Below are 24226 nucleotides of genomic sequence, written 5' to 3'. Positions count from 1 at the left end.
CTATTTATTTCAGAACCCCCTTCCCCTCCCCCATTTCTGAAGAAGGATCTGGGCCCGAAACGTCAGCCTTCCTGCTCCTCTGATGCTGCTTGGCCTGCTGTGTTCATCCAGCTCTACACCTTGTTATCTTAGTTTATTTGTAATTGTTTTAAGATTCATTATAATTTTGGATAATCTAATATGCCTTCCTTTAACCATCTCCACTCTAAAGAGAACAATATCCGATTCTCCAATCTCTCCATGCCATTGAATTTCTACATCTCTGGCATCATCCTGGTAAAGCTCTTCCTGGCTTTGTCATTCTTCGTAAAGTGTGGTACCTAGAATTGTCCACAATTCTCCAGCTGAGAGCTAAGCAGCAAATTTAAAGGTGAAGCATTTCTGGCTCCCTTGTTCATGTATTCACTGTCCCATTTACTATTCTGATTATCTTGTTTTTTTTCATTTGATTTACCAATTTGCTTTGCATCCTTCAACGATTTGTAAATTTGTATTTTTTTGTATATTTACCTGTGCATTTATATTTCCACGTTCAGATCTGTGAAGCCTTTTTTGCCTTCATTCACCAGCACAGGTTTCTCAGTCCGTGTGTGCCAAACTAGTATCTATGTGGAAAGAAAAATGGAGGTAAGAACACAACAGATTCCATAATAACACAAAACCCAAAAGGAAATCTTGCATTGAAACAGAGTTTGATCACTGCTCCTTCAAAGTTGTGCAGAAGTGTTGAAGTGTGCCAACAGTGTGGGTTACAAAAACTGAGTTGTGTATTTTCTCTTTGATACATTGTACAAATTTCTGGCCATGAGGGATCCATTGAAAATGAAGCTTCATTTGTCTTCTAAAAAAGCAAAGGCAAGAGTCATTATATCATACAACCCATTGTGTCTGTGACAGCTCTTTGAGAGAGCTTTCCAATTAGTCTCACTTGTCTACTCTTTTCCCTTAGCCTTGACAATTTCTCCTTCGCAAGTGTGAATCCAATTCCCTTTTGGAAGTTATCATTCAAGATGTTTCCACAACCCCTTCAGGCAATGGATTCTAGATCATAACAACCCTCTGCATAATTTATTTTTTGCCTCATTTTTCCCAATTGCCAATTATCTTCTATCTGTATCCTTTGGTTAAGAACCTTATGATGTGTTAATAAGTAGTTTGTGGAATAATTTGACATTATGAGGCCCCCTGTGTTACTTAGTGAGATCAAATAAGGCAAGTTGTCTTCCATGTGTTAATGGTTTGAAACAACGACCTGTTATACTAATATGATGTACCGTACAGTGATAGGCTATGGGTTCTTGTAATTGACTGAACTCTCAAAGGAGGTATCATGCGCAGGCCAACCTTTCCCTTTGTGCTTCTGAAGGGACAGATATTCAAAATCTAGAAATCTTGTGATCTACAAGCATATGCTAACAAAAGGCAACGTGTGAAACCCACTGGAGATCATCAACCTCTCTTCTCTGGGAAAATTCCATTTTTGTTTTGACTCCAGCAATTTCTGTAATCTAATAAAGAAATAATTTAATTTTTGTTGCAAAACAATATGCAGCACCATTCACCAGCTCTTAGACTTTGCTGCCAAAAAAACTTATAGCTCTGTCTTCAATAGTCTAATTCAAATGAATTATTAAAGGTTTGTGTCCAACATAAATATTCAATGTAAAGATTAAGCTACCCTGTCTTTAAAACAAAACTTTCAGCTGAGGTGATTGCACAGCAGTATTTTGAAGATAACCATGGGTGTAGTCCTTAGTGCCTTGGCTATTATTAATCTCTCAACTAACCTCAGTGAAACAGATTATTTGGTCATTGTCACAACCCTTTTTGTATGTGTTTGCTGTGCACAAATTAATGGCTTTTGTTCATCCTTTCTATCACTTAAAGTCACTGCTACTCATCTTTCATTTGAATGGACTGTCAATGATGTTTCAGGCTATTCCAGGGTGTAGTTGGTCTTGTTCTGGCAGGACTGTTCTGGCCTGAACCAAACAGAACACGGAAGAAAAGTAAGTTACTAAAATTATACGATCACAGGAAATGTGTGTGACATCAAGTTACAGCATCAAGCTGTAAAAGAAGAGAAGGTTGAAAATACACACAAAAATTCACTGAACTCTGTAACAATCTGCGAGATAATGTTTAGAAGAAAATCTAAATTCAGGTAAATCTCTTGCTCAATATTAGGACTTGAATATTCCATATATTCAGGTTTTTTTTAAATGGGATGTCACTAACCGGGCCAGCATTCATTGACAATCCCTAATTGTCAGAAGGCAGTTGAGTCAATTACATTGGTATGGGTCTGGAGCCACATGTAAGCCAGACACACTAAGGATGGCAGTTTCCTTCTCTAAAGGATAATAGTGAAACAAATATTTTTTACAACAATTGTCTCATGGTTGCTACAAGGCTAACCTTTCATTCCAGATTTTTATTCCATTCAAATTCTACCTCGTGGGATTCAAATGCTGGTCCCAAGAACATTAGCCTGCATCTCTGATTTAGTCCCAAAGGAGTGAATTATAATGTATTAGTCTGATTCCTTTTATTGAATAAAAGCCATTGAAAGTTAACAATAAGTGAATGTAAATTATCTTTGTTTTAAAAAATGCTTAAAAGGCTATAAACATAGTACAGGTAAGTCAGAATGGGGAAACGGACAAATTTGTGGAGAATCCTTTCTCGGAAAAGTTCAAGTAAAATAACCCCTCCAAAACATTAAGATATCTTTCTGTTATATGCTGTTTATGTGCACAATGTTCTGTAAAAACGATTGAAGTTCATTAGGAAAATAATTTCAAAAGTTAAAAATTATAGCAGATAAAAAGCAAACCGGGAATGTGATACTGTAGACAGAGCACAAACATGAATAATGCCAATTTTAGAATGTATTAGTGCCACTAGATTTTAGCTGAGCTAAATAGGTATGTATTCACTAGGGACATACAGAGTAATTTGTTTCTTCCTCATAGCGTATGCACCACCAGCGTCTGGACAATTTCATTTTGACAAATTATAGTGCTAAGAAAATGAATGCTTCCAGGCTCCTAAATCCAGGAGCTTGGTGCTTTAAGCTCAGAATTGGAGGAAATACGATGCAAACGTTTAAGGAATTGTTGCAGTAGAAAGGTGAGCAAGGAGAAAGGTGATGTTTGATACCAAAGAGATTGCTGATGATACTGAGGTCATGTTGCTATGATTTATGTGTGTATTTAATGCTTTAAAGTGACAGCCTGGATCACTATAGTATTCTGCTAGAAATTATATTATGTATGTGAACTGTAAAAGAATGAATTTAAGTACAGTGTTTTACATAAATCTTTAAAATTGATAACTTATTTTCCACAGTTCATCTTTCCCCAAAGTCACCACAATCTCTTTTTACTTCCTTGCAATGATTCTGTCTATATTTATGCATTAAGATTGGAGAGGTGAGCTTGTATTAAATTAGTACAAACATCAGAGAAAGGCAGCTTCTTGGCTGAACTGACTATATAGAGAGCTATAGGCATACCAGTTCATCTTCTGATGGATAAGTAGGGTTACAGGCATGTGGAACCACTATGTGAAATTTCCTTTCCTCTAAGCTCTTTTCACATCAATTTTCTCCCCTCCTTCTTTCTTTCTCAAGGCTACTCATTTTGTACTCGAGTCATCCAGGATCAGGCAAAACATTACTGTTCATTTGTGCACTACATCTGTGTGACTAAAGGAGGCATCACTACTCAATCTCAACCAGCGGTCTCAAAAATGGACTTCCATCAATTGATTTTGGCAATTAGGAATGGAAATCTGACTCAACCTTCCTCTCCCTAAACACTAGAGCCAGTTGTTGCTTGACTGGCATTGACAGATGAGATGAGGAAACACAATACAGAAACAAAACCTACCTTCTCTCAGCAGCTGAGCCATTTGCTGCCCGAGCTAGGAAAATGCTCCAAATATTTTCTCAGAGGCAATGCCTAACAAATGTTTTAGCAACAGGCAGTAGGTAAACACAATGTTATTATCTTGAATGTTCACAGCTTTTGACTTTTTTTGTGAGGGACACTGACTTCTTTTGGAACTTCTGCATGTGTAGTCAATCCACCAGTAATACAGCAAAACTCTAAACCATGAGGTCTAAAGTAGAACATCTTTGAGTATGAAGGATAACTTTCAAAATGGAGATTGGAGTTCATTCATTTTCTGTGCTTCTATTCCTACATTTCCACATGATATAAAATGTCGCTACTGTTAGTGCATCTTGCAAATTTGGGCTTGCCAGCATTTATTTGATGCCTGTCTCAGTGTTGATACACATTATAAAAAAACCTCCATTTCCTGGCTTCTTCTGTATACTGCATTTTGACTCATGTCTCATTATGAATAAGAATCTTCCACATGGACCAGGTTGAGTGTCCCATGAACATGCCTGAGACACAGCTCACAAGCTGAGTCAGGAGTGTGACAATTGGATCTCTTGTACTTTCAAGGTTTTTGCTGTTTCCTCAGCTGCAAAACTAGATGCTATTTCTCACCCTTATGTTGAGCCTTACATGTTGCCCTTCCCTGGTACAACTGTTTGGCTTGGTTTAATATCAGAGTTGCTGCACATTTTAAGGGGTATCCATAAATATAAATACAATGAACATATAGAGCAAACTGTCGACTAAGTGAGGTACAAGTACTCTGACCACAATTTCAGTAAGGCAAGTAAGCAAACAGAAACATGCCGAATAGATATAATTGGATATAAGGTTAGGTGGATTGGCCATGCTAAATTGCTTATTGTGTTCAGGGACGTGCAGACTAGCCATGGGAAATGCAGGTTTACAGAGACAGGGTATGGGGGCGTGGGTATGGATGGGATGCTTTTCGGAGCGGCGGTGTGGACTCAATGGGCCAAATGGCCTGCTTCCATTGTAGTGATGCTATGTTCCTATGATAAGCTGTAAGTAATTTCTGCAGGGAACAAAATGTTATGAACAATTAAACTTTAGCTTGATTTGGCAACAGCCCATATGGCAGCAATAGGAGTTTTCAGAGAAGACAATGGGACAGTAAATGGGATAAACCGTGTCATTTTCTGCAGAAGTTTCAAGCACCCCAAAGTTTGGCTGTAATCATCTCCTTAGTTTCAGGAAAATGACAGAAAAATTGAAAGGCATTTAGTGACTGATTTATAAGCACCCATTTATGTCCTGCATTTTCTGAAAAGTTATATTTTCCTATATGTCCTACAAGTTTTTTTTCTCACAAAGTGCCATGGGGTTGCAATGTCAAAATTGATGCTAGACATCAAATCTCTTTTTTCTCACCTTCCAAATGTCTGTAGCTTGTCAGCATCATTATATTATCCTTGTAGTTTATTCAACGAATTCTTGTAATTTAAATTAGCATTGTGTTAGTGAAACCCCTTGCTCTACCTTTTCCTTCTTCATTCTTTCTGTGGGTATTTATTGCCCATCCCTAACTGCCCTTGAACTGAGCGGCTTGCTACACCATTTCAGCAGGCAATAAAAAGTCAACTAAGCTTTAATGTAGTTGCTTGTATCAAAATGCCACAAAATATCATTCTACTTTTCATTAAGCTATCATGGAGCATTTGGCAATAAATCATGAAAAGACTGGCAGCCTGTGCCTTGACTCTTCCATATTTCCAAACAAAGCAAATAGGTCAAAACTGAGACCAGTCCATCGTTCCATTAGGATGAAAAAGAATCAGAATATGAACCATCTCACATTTCTTCCTCTGACCATCCATCTGGCAGCTAATTTAGAAAAGGGAAAATAATAAAGTTTAATAAAAGGAAGATTCTCAGTTATTGATTTTATATATAGAAGATAATGCTGCTGTTTTTGAGCCTAACTAAAAATAGCTTTCTGTAGTCACATGCATGGTGTGTGCTAGAATTTTGCTAGTTAAAATTCTTTAGATTATTTTGCATTAATTACTTTATAGCATTACATGAGATTAACTATAAATTGTTTTAAAGTTTTATTAGATAACATCGCCTGAGAAATATTCTGATACTATTAAAAATGATATGAGGTATCTGAGGTACATTAATTACTATTCAATTATAACACACTAGTCAACTTATGGAGCAATCATAATAATTGCTAACTCCATAAACTCCTCATGATAGCACACATTAATACTACATTTTCTAGACACAGTTGGACTGAACAGCACTGCTTTGAGCATGGAGGTGAATGTATAATTGATTCAGCTTTGGTTCAGTGATGGCATTCATGCCTAGTCAGATGATCATGAATTCAAATCTCACGCCATATCTTAATGTTATATTGGGGGACTACTGTATTATTCAATGAGTTGGCCCGGACTATCCACTAAATAGCTCAATAGGTTTCAGCACAATCCACCCAAAATTAGCCAAACCAGCTCAAAGAATTGCAGATTTGCAAGCACAGATTGTAGCTGTTGTGAATTGAGATTTTTGCTATGTTGTACTGTTAAAAAAATTGTTCCACAATTTGACCCCACCCACATAGCTGACCACTACCCCCACCTCCATAATGACCATTAATCATAACCTTCCAGACCCTTGAGGAGGCTTTTAGAGTCGTAGAGCTGTACAGCATGGAAACAGACCCTTCATTCCAATGCTGATTCATTTGGGTACAAGGTGATGTTTACAAACTACTGTAACATTCTTTTTGACTCACAAGACACTGACTATGATTTAATAAATTTTCTATGATTGTATGAACATAGATTCCAAAATAATAGCAAATGGTTCTGAAGTTTTTGAAGTTACTTACAGGTGTTCAAGGCCAAATTATTAAGCTGCTTGCGAGACACTGGGATTAAAAGTACCTAGCTGAGTCAAGACCTTATATAGCAAGAAATATTAATTAAAACAAAACTTAGAGAGAAAAACATGTGTTCTAATAATTTACTTAATTATGCTGCTTCTTGGCACATTTTATATCTCCTGACAGGCAAATGTGTTTAAGTAGAAATGTGAGAGAATTAAAGAAAAAAACTCTTCTCAAAAGTACCTCAATTTTTGGCCAAATTTTGGTCCTGACTATTGATTGTGTTCTAATGCAAAACATTACCCAACTCTCAGTAACAAACAAACTTGTTAAACCAAGGCTCAAGCTGCTCTCTCAGGTGGATTTGGGCAAGTGGTGGGGTAGTGGTAATGTTAGTAGTCTAGGAGGCCAGAACTACAAGCTAAGATTCTGAGACTAAATGTGTTTGAATCCCACCATTGCAGGTGGTGACATTTGAATTCGCTAATAATCCAGAATTTAAAAAAAATAGCTAACCTAATGGTGACCATTGTCCCCTCTTGATTATTGTGGAAACCCATCAGGTTCACTAATATCCTTTATAAGAGAATCTACCATCCTTTATCTGCTCTGGCTTATATGTAACTCCAGACTCACAGCAATATGGTTGTCTCTTAACTGCCCTCTGAGCAATTAGAGGTGGATAATAAATACTGATCTAACCAGTGATACCCAAAATAGGAAAATCTCATGCCAATATTTAAAGAATAGCAGGGGAGTTCTGCCAGTGTCCTATCCAACATGTATCATTCAGACATTACTTTAAAAGTCAAATTAACTGACCTATTATCACAGTGCTGTTTGGAGACCTCTGTTGTGTGCAAAATTATTTGCCTACAGAAAGCAGTGACTATATTTCAATAAGTAATCATTTATTTGTAAAATGCTTTGGATGTCCTTTGAGCAAAAATGGTGCTAAAGCAAAGTCCTTCTTTGCAAATATACAGTCTTTTCTCCAACATGTACAGTAGATGTGATTTATACATGTATAGGATCTACCTTAGTGCAATTGGCTGCTTTAGGTTCCAGGTCATTTAGTGTCACTAACTCTCGTAGAAGACTACTTTCTTGATAGCCACCCTTTACTCCACGTAGCTTGAAATAAGCTTGAGGTCTCTGCAGGATTAATCGAAGGTTTATTGCAAACCCTGCCATATCAATGGCAAACGGTCTGTGCGGATCAAACACTGTTTTCCATCCATAAACTTTTCCCATTGCATTCACTTTTGGAGATTCATAACGGAGTCCGCCCACAAAGGCAACAGGCCAGACAGAGACTTTCCTTGTGGCGCGCATCTAATGGAAAGTGGGGAGAAAAAAAGAGTGGTGACATGTTCTGTTCTTGGAAATCAAGTCAATAGAATTACTATCAAAATGCATTTAAAGGTTTAGTCCTTTATGTATTTTAATTGCATGTAATGTGCTATGCAAACTTCAATCAAATTGAATCTCTCTTTAGTCAGCATGGTTGGAAGATGTGACTCGAGATCAGAATACTCTCACTTTGGATATGTTTCACCTTCTCTTTAATGTCACCAGCCATACAATATCAGTAAAGATGTTCAAGTTTATAGTTAGCCAGATGGCAATAAACTTATTGTGTTTATGAGTATTGCCGTTTCTTAATCCACATGCAATGTGGGTGTCACTGGAAAGGCCAGCAATTGTTGCCCATTCCTAATTGCCCCTGAACTGAGAGGGCCTTTTCAGAGTCAGTTAAAAGTGAACCACATTATTTCCAGTCTGGAATTGCATGTATCACAGACCAGCTGAAGATTGCAGATTTCCTTCCCTGAAAAAAGACATAAATTATCCAGATCGCTTTTTAAGATAATTGGTGGTGGTTTCATGGCACCATTATTGAGAACAGCCTTATATACACGCATATTAATTGAACTTAAATTCTGCCATGGTGGGTTCTGAGTGCAAACTTTGAATGTACATCTATAACTTTGACTTCTCAACCAAAGAGGGGAACAAAACAAAATGATTACTTAACAGTGCTGATCTGTAAGCAATTATGGAATGTACATATGCATAGACAGTAAGTTGCAATGTGATTCAGTCAATATTGTATTTTTTATTATCCTATTTGTTTGTTTTTATGGATCTGTAACATAGGCTTTTGTCCTTCCTTGAGTTTCCTCACCATTGTTCTACCTCAGTCCTGAAACATTAAATCACTGAGTTGGATTTACTTTGATGAATCTTATGTAGAAATCTGTAACAATATACCAACAATTGACTATTCCTAACCTGAACACAACTTTAATCAATTTGATGTTGAGAGATTGTTTCTGCTTGTGGGAGTGCCAAGGACCAGAGGGCACAATCTTAGAGTACGGCATTGCCCATCTAAGACAGACATGAGGGTATTTTTTTTCTCAAAGCGTAGTGAATCTGTGAAATTTTCTACCGCAGAGAGCTGTGGGGGTTGATTCTTGAAGATAGGCAGATTTTTAATCAGTGATAGAATCAAGGTTATGAGGATAAGCTGGAAAGTAACCAACACCCCCCCACCCCCCAGCCTCATCCCATGACCAACCCTCCCTCTCATCCCCGCCTCCTCGACCTGACACAACCTGTCCATCTTCTCTCCCACCTATCCGCTCCTCCCACCTCACTGACCAATCCCCATCACTGCCTACCTGCACTCACCTATCACCATCCCACCCACCTTCCACAGTCCCACCCCTCCTCTCTATTTATTTCAGAGCCCCCTTCCCCTCCCCCATTTCTGAAGAAGGGTCCTGATCCAAAGCGTCAGCTTTCCTGCTCCTCTGATGCTGCCTGGCCTGCTGTGTTCCTTCAGCTCCACACTGTGTTATCTTAGCCATAATGTAAAATGCTTTGGGGGTAAAACTGCACAGAACAGCAATAGAGAATTGACAGTCTGTTTTGCACCCTATCAGGTTTCTTCCTTCATTAGAGTTAGTAGAAAATAAAATCATAGGGTATGTAATGTGCTGCTGACATGTTTTTGCTCTTACATATGGTGACTAAGAGCAATTTGTTTCTGTTATCCCTCTTAATGAGGATCTGCTCTGGCTGTACACAACAGAAGAACTCAGAGTTCCTGATTTGATCAAGCGAGTATTGTCTCCTTAGTTCAAAACACCAAAACCTCCATTTCATTTTCTGTCTGTGAAATTTGCTGTGTGCAAAAAGTCACCTCCTTCACCTACATGACAACAAACGCTTTCTGGTCAGGTTTTCATCTTAACTACCTAAGTGATATTTTGCTTCAAGATCTTGATCTTGATTAGAGTTTCACAGACTAGTTATCCAGTGTAAGGTACTGCAGCTAAAGGGGTGGCATTGTAACTCAATGAAAACCCATTCTCTTACACAGAGTTAAAATCAGGCTCGAACAGTATCTGTTTTGTTGTTGTGGACGAATCCTTACATTATCAAACGTATATTGTCAAAGAAGAGTCAACAGATTCAGCTTTGATGACAAGACTCTTAATGCTGGTAGAAATGGCATGATAACTCTCAAAGATGCAAAGTTAAGTGCAATATTAGTGAAAAACAAATTAGGAGAATATGTTACATTTGTCACTGTCTCATTATCATATTTATCATTACACTGGCACTGTGGGCTATAAAGCATTGTGAATTATACATTACATATTGTTATAACCCTAATGGGTTGAACATTGTTTCTCAAGTTGAGGCATAATGGTCTATGTCCGACTGAAAGTGTACATGAGCTTGTGAAAGCCAACCTTACAGCATTATTACTGACTTGGCTATCGTTTTGAGGTAAAACATTTCTGCATGTCATCATAAAATAAAAATTATCTGTAATGGGTTGAAGCACAACTATCCTTCAGAAAATATACTAAAAGGCTTCTAACATTCAGATGGAGATAGAGATAGCAAAGACTGGAATCTTAAAATGGACCCAGAAGATTGATTTTATGTAGTTGTGTGTGATTAAAGCACCAATCAGGTTTTTGACATTCAAGTGAATGCCCCGTGGGATTTTTCAATAATGACCTTAAATCTGGACTGCACTATGTTGTAGTAGGAAAAATGCATTTTGTTTTTTTATTGAGAAATCTGAAGGAATATCAATGGCTGAGTAGAGGACATTAACAATGGTAAAAGAAAGAGTTGAGATAACAAGGTTAATCAAGAAATAATGTATAGTTTATGTCTAGCTTGAAAATAATATATCTAAATTAATGTCAGTGGAAAAGAACAGTTTATTAATACTTAGCAGAAAAGTACAAGCAAATGCCTCAAGTTAACATCAAAGTTAAAACGATATGGGAGGTATCACAAGCCTAAGTAGATTATTTAAAAAGCTGTGTAAAATTGAGTTACTTTCAGTAATTGATACCTTTGACTTGAATAAGCAAGTGAAGAATTAAGTTACATTTTGCTTAATTATGGCCAGTTATAAAACAGTTTCTGTAGAGAATAAGCTAATGGGAAGGTCAAAAGTAAAGATATTGTTTTATGGTATCATGGTTGCTGTTTGATGGCTCAAACTAATATAAACTTAGGCTAAGCATGTGAGAATGTTTTACAGAAAACTAAAGTTTTCATTCAAAGACACATCTATATTGTGAAATGGTTTAAGTTTGTAACAAAGTTTTTAGTATATACTTAGAAGTAGGCTCTTTATTTAGTTTTGTAATCTTGTCGTTGTTTTAATTTTCTTAGATGTGTTATTTGGCACATTTAGGATGATAACTATTCTCTGGGAGGTGACACCACATTATCTAGGCAGGTGCATGAATGGCATCACTGATGCCACCTTATCTTGGTCAAGGTCTATGGAAAATATACACTGAGAGAAATAAGCTGTTGTAAAAGGCACAAGCTTATAAAATGAATGGCATGTTAATGAATGAATGAGGAGACATTAAGAAGTAGCATCATAAAGATCAGCAGTACATTTAATAAAACCAATCAGAAATTAGATATGTTACTTCACCAATTCTAGATTGACTATGAACTTTTCATGTAGTTTTGATGCATTATTAAGCCAGTTAGAGTTTAAAATGCCTTTGATCATGAATGGAGCATAGTGACTAGTACAGTTAATAAGGCCTGGATTTTGATGGTTTAATACACAAAAACATAAGACCAAAAAAAAACTCCAGGCAACAGAACAGAATCAAATGTGCCAAGTCAACCAATAATGTAACCTAGCATCCCAACATGGATAGGCTGAAAATCATGAACTTTATTTTTGTTTTGTACTTGTTGTGATAAACATAACAAATACTGTAAAATACTCATGAGGACTACTAGTCTTCAGATTGGCAGTCTCAAACTCTATCCAATTATAATTGATTTATGTCTTAGAATTAGGGTTAAAATGCATCACAAAGTCTGGCAGTTAGAAGAATCAAATAGGCACGCCAACTGTTGAAACCACATACATTAGAAGTTGCATATAGGTCACTTCTTGACACATGCATGTTATTGATGAGTGTAGTATGTGTTGCATAAGAACATTTGTAGACTCATTAGATCCTTGCACCATCTCTCTACGAAGAAGTTCCATGTCCGTTAATAACTTCAGCTAAAAAGTCCAATTAATTCTATCTTGAAGGCAAGGAGTGGAATTTCTGTTTGCTAACCTTTTGTATGGAAAAAGTGTTTCATAGCATATTCTTTCATAACTGGAACACCTCAATGGCCTCACCCATCAATCTTTTATTCTCAGTGGAATACAATCCTGTCATCACAATTTAATCCTCTAACTTCCTGTATAATTCTGATGGATTTGTACTGAACCCTCTTCAACATCCATATATCTTTCCTGATATGTTCTTAAAACTGAGTGCAGTGTCCTGGATAGGGTTTGAACAAGGCTTAACGTGAAGAATGAGTAGCAAAATTTTCATAGTCTTCTCTCAGTGGAACATATTGAAAATTCCTTAACTTTGTTGCCTTGTTATCAGACAAAATTAAAACCTTCCTCCATTTCTAGATCCCAAATGACCCATTCCTTTTAGGCATGACTGCTTCTTCCTTTGTTAATATTACCACATGGGAATAACAAAGGTCAGATTGGAATATGTCATTCAGATGAAAATAAAGGATGTAAAACGTACAAATATTTATTGTATATAATGAAACATTAAAATATATGGCTAACTAAAATACCAAATGATTTCATGTGTTGTCTTTTAAGGAACAGATCCATTATAATTGTCTGAGGTACTTAATTAAATTTGAAGTTACTCAGTCCTAACTAACTGCAATTCCAGTCATTTTGAGTTTCTGTTTCTGAGTTATACATCATTCTATACATCTAATTGTAAGAAGTGTATACTTTTGTTAATATGCAAAATCAAAGGAATGTATGAACAGGAATAGGCCATTCAGCCCCTTGAGCCCGTTCCATCATTCAATGAGATAATGGCTGACCCATGGCCTAACTCCACATCTCTGCCTTTGGCCCATATCCCTTAATATCTTTGCTTAACAGAAAGTTATTTTCTCAGATTTAAAATTAACAACTGATCCAGCATTCACTGTCACTTGTGGAAGAGGATTGCGTACATCCACCACCCTTTGTGTATAGAAGTTCTTCCTAACATCTCTGCCGGATGATGTTATCACAATTCTCAAATTATGCCCCCTAGTCTAGAACCCTCAACACATAGAAATAATTTCTCTTCATCCACTTTGTCTTTTCCTGTTAATATTTTGACGACTTTAATCAGATCATCTCTTTACCTTCCTAATTTGTATAGTTTCTCCTCATAACTCAACTACTGAAGCTCATATTTCATTCTTGTAAAACTACATTGTACTCCCTCCAAGGTCAATATGTCATTCCTAAATAAAAGCCAAAGAACTGCGGATGCTGTAAATCAGGAACAAAAACAGAAGTTACTGGAAAAGCTCAGCAGGTCTGGCAGCATCTGTGAAGAAAACATCAGAGTTAACGTTTTGGGTCTGGTAACACTTCCTCAGAACAGAAATGTTCATTCCTAAAGGTGTGATGCCCTGATCTGCTCAGAGTACTCCATGTGGTCTAACCAGGGTTTGCATCCTTATACTGCCGTCCTTTAGATATAAAGGCCAGCATTCCATTAGCTTTTTTGATTATTTTCATGTTATTTTAAATGCATCTATGCATCAAAACTCCTAAGTCTCTGGATATCCAGTATATTGAACTTCATACCATCTGGAAAGTAACCTGATCTATTGTTTCTCTGTCCAAATGAATAAAATCAAAATGAAAAACATTTTGTGTGAACACGTAAGCTATTCTAACTAACTAGAGGTCATTTGGCCCAACATTCCTGTCTATCTAGGTAACATAGATAATTATTCTAACATGAACTGCTATCACATGACTGTAAGCAATGTTAAGTTCCTTCTGCTGTCTCTAGTAAGTCAAATCAAGTATTGTTGTGAGCATTTCTGTGACCATCTGTTTTCTTTCCTAACAGATATGACTTCAGATCCTCTTAAAGATCGATCCTAAATTAATAACCAGATCTTGGATTCCCTTTCATGTATCAATTGTCCAATTGCTTGTGGTAGGTTTGTTGGGGGAAGGGCAGGCAGAAGATACTTTCTCAAATTCAAGCCTATATATGTTATATTCTCTCCTGTGGCCCTTTGTTCATTATTAAGGTTCATAATTCATTCTTAAGTTTCACTATTTTGAAGACTGCATTATGTCTTTTTTCAGCCTCTTCTCTCCAGGAAAATGTAAGCTTAATGGCTTGAACACGATCTATGTATTATTCTCCCGAATGCAGCACATGTACGTACAGTATTGGTATGACCTTGTTCAGGCTTGAGATCCAACGGTTTGCAGATGCAGCCAATCAGAATTTGAGTTTATCAATGATAGATTCACACTAACAGGATATTTTCAGCTTCTGTGTTCAACGACTCTTTCATCTTATACACACTTAATACTTCTTTATTCATTCATTGGATGTGAGCATCAACGACAAGGCCATTATTTTTTGACTATCCTCAATTGCCCATAAGAAACTGGTAATAAGGCCAACTTCTTCAAATACAGAAAGCAGTTTGATACAATTTAGTGGCTTACTTTGGAGACCAAGTAAGAGGCAAATCCATTGTTGACTGGAGTGACATATAGGCCAAACACAGATAAGGACAGCAGATTTCCTCTTCTTTGGATTATTAACGAATTAGATAGTGTATTTTCAAATCACACGGTAGTTTCAAAGTCATGACACTAACATTTTTATCCCAGATCTATTTAGTCAACCAAACTTAAATTCCCTAGCTGCCATGTGGCAGTTGAAGTTTCATCTCTGGACAAATAGCCCAGTGAAGTAATCACTTTCTGGCAATGCCTATGCATTGTCTACATTTGTCCACATTATTTTAGACCTTCAATGTAATTGAACCAAGACGCTCTGAAAAGAATCAATGTACTTTTCCTTTTCTAACCATCCCTATAGCTTCATGTCATCTCCAAACTTAGTTAAACTATTTCACCCATACCCTATTCCATACCAGGCTAGGTCTGAAAACTCAGGGCAAGTTTGTCAATGTGCTTTAGTTATTTTGTCCATTCAGCACCAGACTTTGTCTTTTGTTGTTAACCAGTTCTTAGTCCATCTGGATAAAGTAGAATTTGTTCATACTCATTGACAATTCCTACCCCAGTCTCAGATGTGGAACTTTGCTAAATGCCTTTGGAAATTCAGGTAAACTGCATCTACTAGTTACTGATTTGTAATGTATTTTTAAACCAATGGATCAATGTGGGAAGATATATAACAATAGCATGAGGGTAAAATGGGAGATATTTTATAAGTATGTTCAATTGGTACAGAACCCTCTTCTAATGTTGAGAATTTGCAGGCAATATGCGTATGAATTTCCAAGCAAGGTTTTATGTCATTACTGTGTACACAGGAAATTACTCCTCTGAGTGTGTACACTAGAGAATGCAGCTTATGGGGGATAATCATCTAATTTACACAAGAGACATATGCCAGTTGTACAGCTGATGTTTGCAGCTGAGGGAGGCCATGAACAAATGAAGACTGCAAATGGAAACAGTACATGTTGCACAACAGGCAGAAGGAGTGTTCAAGTCTGTAACCTCGGTGTTCAGATGATGTTTTTAAACAATGTAATTTCTGCCAAGGCTTGAGACGTAATCTGAATCTACACCCAGGACACAAACCTGTCACCCGCTCTAATAACAATCAGCCATCACTAAGAGATCGTGCTTACCTCTTCAAACAACTCTAAACTGTAAGTGTTGTCATCATCTGCGAAATATATGATCCCTTGCTGCGTGTTGTTTAAATTGAACATTTCCCGAAGCCACCTCAGTGCCAAGTTTCTTTGCATTGTGCCACGTGGGAAACGAGGGTCCCGAATATCTCCTCTCAACTTGTAACTGCGTGGTGTCTCTACATTCAAGTGTGTGTAGTTAAGGCCCGTCTCCTTGAGGAGTTGGGTCACCAGTGTTGTTCTTCTCTGCGCATCCTCCACCACTATCCAGTGGAGGTTAGGCACATGAAGTAGGGTGTTAGCAACCCTTGTGAGTTCTGCCTTCTGTACAGGCCTGCTGTAAGTTGGAGTGATAACATGAATTGTGGGGAGGATATCTGACCAGGGAGGAGGCCGTGTATAAACATACTCCGTCCTGATCACCTCCACAATATCCTTATCTGATGGACAATACTCCTTGGAACCTGATGACTGACCAATATCTCGGCGGTTGCCATTCTCACTCCCATCATCTGAAAAAAATGATAATTTTTGGTTATGTTTTTGTAAATTTTAAAATGACTGAATACATTAGTTTCTGATTTTCATCTGTGTGTTCTGCTAACAGCAAAATGTGAACTCAGACTCGATCACTAGATGGCACTTTACATTACTCCATCTGTTCGTTGTGTCGTGTGTATCATATTTCTGTGCAGTATGATATAATTTATAATGATTACACTTGCATTATCAGATCAAAATAAATCAAAGTTCTTCAGCAAAGGAATTATTTTTGAAATACAACTGCTAAAAGCAGTAATTGCAAAGAAACTGTTGGTTCTGCATATCTGAAGAAGATAAAGTGCTGGAGAAACTCAGCAGATCTCAAGAAGAGTCATATTGGAGTCAAAGCGTTAAGTTTTTCTTTCTGCAGACAGTGCCAGACCTGCTGAATTTCTCCAGCACTTTTTCTTTTTATTACAAATAGCAGTAGCTATTCTGGATAAGGGAATGAATAGCACTTTGGTTTGGTGATATTACTTGTATATCAGGAGAAGTCCAAACTCTTAGTAATGGTTTTGGATCTTTAGCATCAACCTCACTGACCAGATTGAACTTTTCCTTATTACCACAGGGTAAGATGGTTGCCAGTGAGGATAAAGGCCTTGTGTTACAGGTGACTATAGATGGAGAGGTCAGATGGGCAGATCAGAGGCAGATGGAATTTAACCCTGATAAGTGTAAGGTGGTGCATTTTGGAAGAAGTAGCAAGACAAGGAAGTTCCCAATGAATGGCGGAACAGCAAGAATCTCAAAGGAACCAAGGGATCTTGGGATGCTTGTCCACAGATTCCTAAAGGCAACAGGACAGATGAATGGGTAGTTAAGAAGGCATACTTGCTTTTATCAATCATGGCCTAGATTATAAGAGCAGGGAGGTTATGTTGGAGCTGTAAAAAAACAGATGGTTTGGCCACAGCTGGAGTATTGTATGCAGTTCTGGTCACTGCATGATAGGAAGGATGTGGTTGCACTGGAGAGGATGTAGATGAGATTCACTAGGATGTTGCCTGGGATGGAGCAGTTTCGCTATGAAGAGAGGCTGAATAAACTTCAGTTGATTTTATTTAGAGCAGAGAATGCTGAGAGGGGATCTGATTGAGGTGTATAAGATAATAAGTTGTATAGATTGTGATTGTGGACAGGTGATTGAAAGTAGCTGGTATCCTTAGTTGAAGAGTCATTAACAAGGGGCCATAATTTTGAACTGAAAGGTGGGTGAAAGTGAAGGAGGTTTAGAGGGCATTTGAGGAAAATTACTTTCACCCAGAGGGTGGTGGGAACCTGAAATGTATTCCTTGTGAGGGTAGCTGAGGCAGGAAAACTCACAACTATTAATAAAGTACATGGATACACACTTGAAATATCATAGCATTCAAGGCCAAGCGCTAGAAAGTGGGCCTGGTATAGATTTAGAGTAGTCTTTGATCATGCAGACTCAATGGACCAAAAGACTTCTTCTGCACTGTATAATTCAATGATTCTATAATGCAGCCAGAGGATGGTAACCGTGACAGTGCGGCACTCAGTTTGCACTGCGTTGCAGTCTCAGCTCACTATGTGCACATGTCAGCACAGAACTGAAAGTATGACAATGGAGATAAGATGACACACAATGACATATCTCATACACTTAATAGTCTAGAAGTGCAAAATGTAAATTTGGGCATTGCAGATTGCAGGATCCTGAATGCACAATCACAATTTTACATCTTGCTCGCATCTGATTTAATTTTCTTTTTCAGCAAGTGCCTTATTAAAAGAGAGAGGTGATAAAACAATGACAGCAAACTGTCTAGAGTCCCATGGAGTCATGATTACAGAACATCATTAGAAAGTATTCGGATCAAATTCCCTACCTCATTGACCAAAGGCTGCAACTTGGATTTATTGAAGAGAGGAGAGAAAAATGTATTGCTTGTTTATAAAGAACAGATACATTTAATTTCTGTAAATATATGGAGTATTACATTGCAGCAGATACTTTTATATGAAAAATAATTTTATTGATGCTAGTGTTTAAATGATTATACAAAACAAAACAAGTCTAACATTGATTATCTGCACTTAACTGTCAACTGCTTTGTGGCAATTGTACAGCCTTTCCAACACATATATGTAAATTTCCAATGATTGATTGCTGAGCCACATGGTCCTAGGCAGGCATGAATTCCTATATTTTACAGACATGTTATCTGGCAATGGGACTTTATACAAATTGCATTTTCAATCTGGAGAGATGTGACTATAATGCAATTTAATGACCATGCTAACATAATAATAGATCAGTTAAAGGGTTAATACAAATTAATATCATGAGTGTTATAAATGCTTCTTACTTAATATATAAGTATTGAATATACATTAATTCAAAAATTAGACTTGAAAGTGATTACTAGAAATTAGATTTGGTTATTAGCTCCATTCAAGAAGCTGACCAAAATTTGAATACTCTTGAATATATCTATGACATAATTAATATTCCAGAGGAAATTTGTGAAATAGGTGACAGCCATGTTTGACTAAATCAATTGCAAGGTGGAAACCAGCTTCAAAAAGGTTTTGTATAGGCCAGTTAACTAAATTTCACATAACTCCACACAAAAGAGCCTGAGATTTAATGATAAATTAACCAATTTATTTATTAGATGTGAAATGGGTAGCTCAGTTGACTTGATGGTTAACATGTGATTAGAATAATTCAAGCAGCACAGTTCAATTCCTGCTCTGATCAATGTAGATTTGGGACCTGCCTCCTAGCCCTGCCCCTTGAAGTGGGAGACAATGACAAGTCACCACTGGCAAAACCAGCTCAAGATGGAGCATCAGAAGGCAATGAGCCAAGGACCTGCCAATGGGCAGAGCACTGAGGAATGAATATGCAGAGGAGCATATCAAATAGACACAATACCAGCAAGCCAGACCACCAATTTGCAACAACTGAACAGTAAAAGGATGATTTGAAAATGTTATGCTTGTAATATTATATAAACCATACTCAGGTTACCATAAAATTTAATTGTATCAGTGAATTAATTGCAAGCAATCTACATTTCTTACATATACTTAGAGGAGGATAATGTTCATTAGTTTAAAGCTGCTAAATGATCTTTAGTTCTATGGGATTAATAGATTTGGGGTTTCATCAGGCTATTAGAAAAATGAAATGTTGGAAAATATTTGCAAGATAATTCAGGAAATATATTTCATTCTTGTACTAGGTTTCTGTCAACCTCACCTGGAACACTGGGGTTGAATTTCTACAAGAGTTTCTTCACTCATTTGCCTTAACTCTCTCAATTATTATTTATCTCTGATGACTTGCTCCTCACAGGACATTGCCTGGCTGTTCAGGGTACACAGGATGGATGAGGATGATGGTGAACTGAAGTTACGTTTTATGACAGTATAGGACAGATTGTTGATCTAACTGGTCCTTTTCGTCTTTCTATGCTCTAATTTTCTTTCATCGACCAGAATTTTCACTACACTGCAGTTCTGTTTCATTCAGTTGTTGACTGGTGCTGATTAATTTTCCAACTCACACTGATGATCTGATATTTATTTTCCAATGTATTCAGTTACATTTATAATCCAATGGTACTTCCTTTTTCACATTTAATAACTGTTCATATTTAATTCAATCTCTCCTTTCAATTAGACTATCATTTGCCTGATATTTTCACTGTCCTGAAGCATGAAGAGGAAAGTCCAAAAGTCAGGATCTCTCACTTGTAACTGGAACTGTTCAACATTTCTTCTATAATCTGAGCAGAAAGAAAATGTTCATGGACTGTGGTCAAATTTCATCACTACACTTCATCACCCAGGCAATAGAGACAAAAATCTGTATATAAGAAGGTAATTTTAAATAATTGAGAAAAAATGACTGAAATTTTAGTGAAATTTCTATATTTCTATAACGCTTAGTTCAGAAATACTCCATCAATTGTTTCAACTTTTCTTCTAAATGAAAAATGATGGCTGTTGCCACTTTTCAATTACATAGTAATGGCATTGCAATATTAGCATTTGCAGGACATTTATTGGATAGGTTAGCTTATATAGTTAACACCTCCCTTATTATAGTAATCACAGAAATATCATATGGACAAGGTAGCGTTTCGACATCTCATATTGCATCACTGGATTACATTTTTCTGACCCTGACATTTCTATATCTAGAGGACAATTATAGAAAATCTTCCTGAGTGTTCCTTTCAAAAATCATTTTACAAACAATGAGCAGTTTGGGTAATCAGTAAAGCTGCCATCACTTACCCTTTCTCAGGGCTAGCAGAGGTGAGATGGCGTTTTGGTGCCAAACTGTAATAAGCAGGGTCCAGGGTAAAACAATCAATACAATTGCGAGGATGTCCCGTCTCTTCGGCATCTCCAAGATTGGTCCTACATTTCTTCATCACCTGCCACAAAATGCCAAAATGGTCAGAGCTACATATCATTCAATGGAAAATAAAGCTCAAAATACTCTACACAAGTTACACACGACATTCTTGCTTTACACACTGTTTGATGGAAGATTTCAATTACAGCATCTCTATTTTGGAAATGTGGTTCTGGTGTAAAGCTAGGGCTTAATCTCCCACCCACACATTCCACATTGTTGCATTGATAGTTTCTGTGGTGCAATTGCAAGCAAGCTGGGAATTTGGGCAAAGGAAAGATCAGAGCACGAACTGCTCCAAGCATTCCCAGGGCACACTTTAAAGAAGCAGTAATGGAATTTTAGAACATGGATGCTCTCTTTTCCTCTTTATTCTGTGCACATTTGGGGAAAAAAAACCTTAGAAGGACAGTGTGAGCTTGGAGGAATGTGTATATCTGCATGTATGGGATGGTGGAATGTTGCAGTGGATGCTCAATACAGGAAATTTTTTTTCTTTATTCATTCACAGCATGAGGGCATTGCTGGCCAGGCAGCGTTTATCACCCATCCCTATTTGCCCAGAGGGCAGTTAAGAGTCAATCACATTGCTGTGGGTCTCAAGTCACATGTAGGCCAGACGAGGTAAGGATGGTAGTTCCCTTCCCTAAAGCACATTAGTGAACCAGGTGGGTTTATCCCGACAATCGGCAATGGATTTATTGTCATCATTAGACGCTTAATTCCAAATATTTATTGTAGGTCTCTGGATTAACAGTCCAGTGATAATACCACTGGATTTTAATACCACCCTTAATAAGTAAAGATGCAATCTCAATCTGGATAAATTCCAAAGCAAAATCAGTGCGGAAATAACTCAGTAGAGTGTGTGACTTAAGGAATCATTATTCTCAAGTTTTAGAAGACTATGATGTTTCATACTTCTCAATTTTGGGTTTTCTGGTAATTGTTGTAAAGAAATGATTTAAATAGGATACGTGCATGTTATTTCCCAAAATATTTGGTGAACTATCATGTGGACCATATGTACAAATAACACAAAGGCAAAATATTGCAGATGCTGGAACTTTAAAGCAGCAATAGAAAATTTTGGAAATGCTCAGCAGATTTGCTGAGAAAGCAACAGGGTTAGCAGAGTCCTGATAACAAGTTATTGACCTGAAACATTAACTATGTTTCATCTCTCTCTACGTGGATGCTGCCAGAGCTGCCCAACATTTCCAGAATTTTCCATTTTGATTTATTTATGATTTAATGTTTATTGGAAGATTTAGAGAACAATGGGCCGGTGAACCAATGTAAGATATGTTACATCTCTTCAACTAATGTATTTTAGCTGTTGTCATCACAGCTTAGCAAAAATCACCTTCATTCAGGTAAGAAATTACATTCAATGTGCAGACCTTTTCATTTCTGACTCTGTTACCAATAAACCATTTCAAACTTAATCAGTCAGGGTTGAATACAATGCTCTGATTGTCTAAACATTGCATTTTCACATATCACTGAGTCAATGCTGTTACAACACACATGGCATCAGCGCACAGCAACTGAACTAAATCCAACAGGCTATAAAAGCAAAAATATGACTTTTCTGTCTTTCAAAGCCAAGACCAAGCAATTCTAATGGATGCCTATTTTAATTCTACTGGTTGATGAGAACAGGCTGATTATTTGGAGTACTCAAACCAACAGTGGTGTTCTTGAATTACTTATCTTAGTCCTACTGTATGGTTTTCAGGACTGTCTGCCTGCTGCTGCTGGAATAATAATAATCAGGGCTGCTTGTTTGTCAGAGTGGCCCTACAGTGAGGTAAAACACTGAACAACTCTTAGGGAATATACTTCAAACATTTTCATTCACACAGGTACCAGTTGTTGGTTTGAACGCTGATTTAAAAACTGAGCAGTTCCAGTCACTACAATGAATGCACAGGGAGGTCATGTTGACTATATAATGAAAACTGATAACTATAACACTAATTTAAGACTGGTTAGAAAATTGGAGAAAAATGGCAGATTTTCAAACGCCAATTTGAATTATCTGTTTTTTGTGTAATTCATCATTTGGCAGCTTCTGCTAGTGGACTGAAGACACCAAGTGAAGTAATTGTTGGGGGACTAATTCCAAGGAACAGAATTAATGGAGAGGGTATTTTAGTTATTGTAAACTATTAGGCTGTGCTGATAATTCTAATGTTAACCAAAGTGACCCACGTTAGGAAAATCTACTCCTCATGCTTGTTACCTATTGATTCAAGTCAGTAAGGTTGTATAATGAGATTCTGATCATAGTAAGTTCAGATACAAAGGTACACAGATGATTGGAATGCTGCCATTGATAGTATATGTTCAGACATGAAGAATACACATTGACATAATGTAAAAAAAAACTCACTGTAGAAAGAATACTAATGGAAAGGATACATGAAATCTGCTGAAAACAAACTGAAGTATCACATCCTGTGAACTTATACAATTAGATGCTAAATTTATGATTCATTTTGTGTAGTAATCATAAGAAATTATACCATGCAGCTTTCTTGGAAATGAATGGTCCCAATAAAAACAATCCTACTAATATTAGACTGGATCTTGTTGGAAAATAATGATTTGCTAGGGTACCAGGGAAGGCAATAGCCTAGTGGTATTATCGCTGGATTGTTAATCCAGTGACCCAGGTAATGTTCTGGGGTTTGAATCCTGCCATGGCAGATGGTGGAATTTGAATTCAATTAAATAAAAATCTGGAATTAAGAGTCTACTGATGACCATGAATACATTGCTGATTGTTGGAAAAACTCATCTGGTTCACTAATGTGAACTGCCATTCTTACCTGGTCTAGCCTACATGTGATTGCAGACCCACAGCAATGTGGTTGACCATTAACTGCCTTCTGGGCAATTAGGGATGGGCAATAAATGCTGCCTGGAAGCGATGCCCTCATCCCATGAATGAATAAAGAAAAAATAGGTAATTATCAAAGTACAAATCAACTAGCAAATTCAAAGATTAATAAATGTATCTTAAGTAGCAAATTTTCACAAATTGTTGGTTAAATTACATTGCTACACTATCTACAGCACAGTCTCTCACACTTAGCCTCCACTTTATTTTTAAGAACTTACTGGATGTGCATATCAACTATTCATTAAACTCGCCTCAGAAATTTTACTCTGATAAATAAGAGGGTAAGTATGTTGTAAAGTTGCTCAGCTGCATGGGCCCAGTTGAGAAACTGTTAAAACTGTCAAGTCAGTTGG

At 37.1% G+C, this 24226-nt stretch overlaps 1 protein-coding gene across 1 annotated transcript; it reads right to left on the bottom strand.

Moving 5' to 3' along the window:
• Positions 1-518: 518 nt before the first annotated feature.
• Positions 519-20956, bottom strand: LOC109931427 (galactosylgalactosylxylosylprotein 3-beta-glucuronosyltransferase 1). The gene is made up of 4 exons (XM_020530719.2): positions 20839-20956; positions 16015-16529; positions 7807-8103; positions 519-605 (listed from the first exon to the last, which is right to left on the bottom strand). The coding sequence occupies exons 1-4, from the start codon at positions 20948-20950 to the stop codon at positions 519-521; spliced, it is 1011 nt and encodes a 336-aa protein (XP_020386308.1). The 5' UTR covers positions 20951-20956.
• Positions 20957-24226: the final 3270 nt, after the last annotated feature.

Source organism: Rhincodon typus, chromosome 32 (genome assembly GCF_021869965.1).
Source record: "Rhincodon typus isolate 14 chromosome 32, sRhiTyp1.1, whole genome shotgun sequence".
Classification (NCBI taxonomy): Eukaryota; Metazoa; Chordata; class Chondrichthyes; order Orectolobiformes; family Rhincodontidae; genus Rhincodon; species Rhincodon typus.
The sequence above is the reverse complement of the archived record's forward strand: the minus strand, read 5'-3'. Positions and strand labels throughout refer to the sequence as shown.

Excerpts from the sequence above, each read along its gene's own strand:
- LOC109931427 (XM_020530719.2), bottom strand. The coding sequence starts at position 20,950 with ATGCCGAAGAGACGGGACATCCTCGCAATTGTATTGATTGTTTTACCC. Across the intron at positions 16,530-20,838 it reads TCTGCTAGCCCTGAGAAAGG|ATGATGGGAGTGAGAATGGC; the intron begins GTAAGTGATGGC and ends CATTTTTTTCAG. Across the intron at positions 8,104-16,014 it reads GTTTAGAGTTGTTTGAAGAG|ATGCGCGCCACAAGGAAAGT; the intron begins GTAAGCACGATC and ends ACTTTCCATTAG.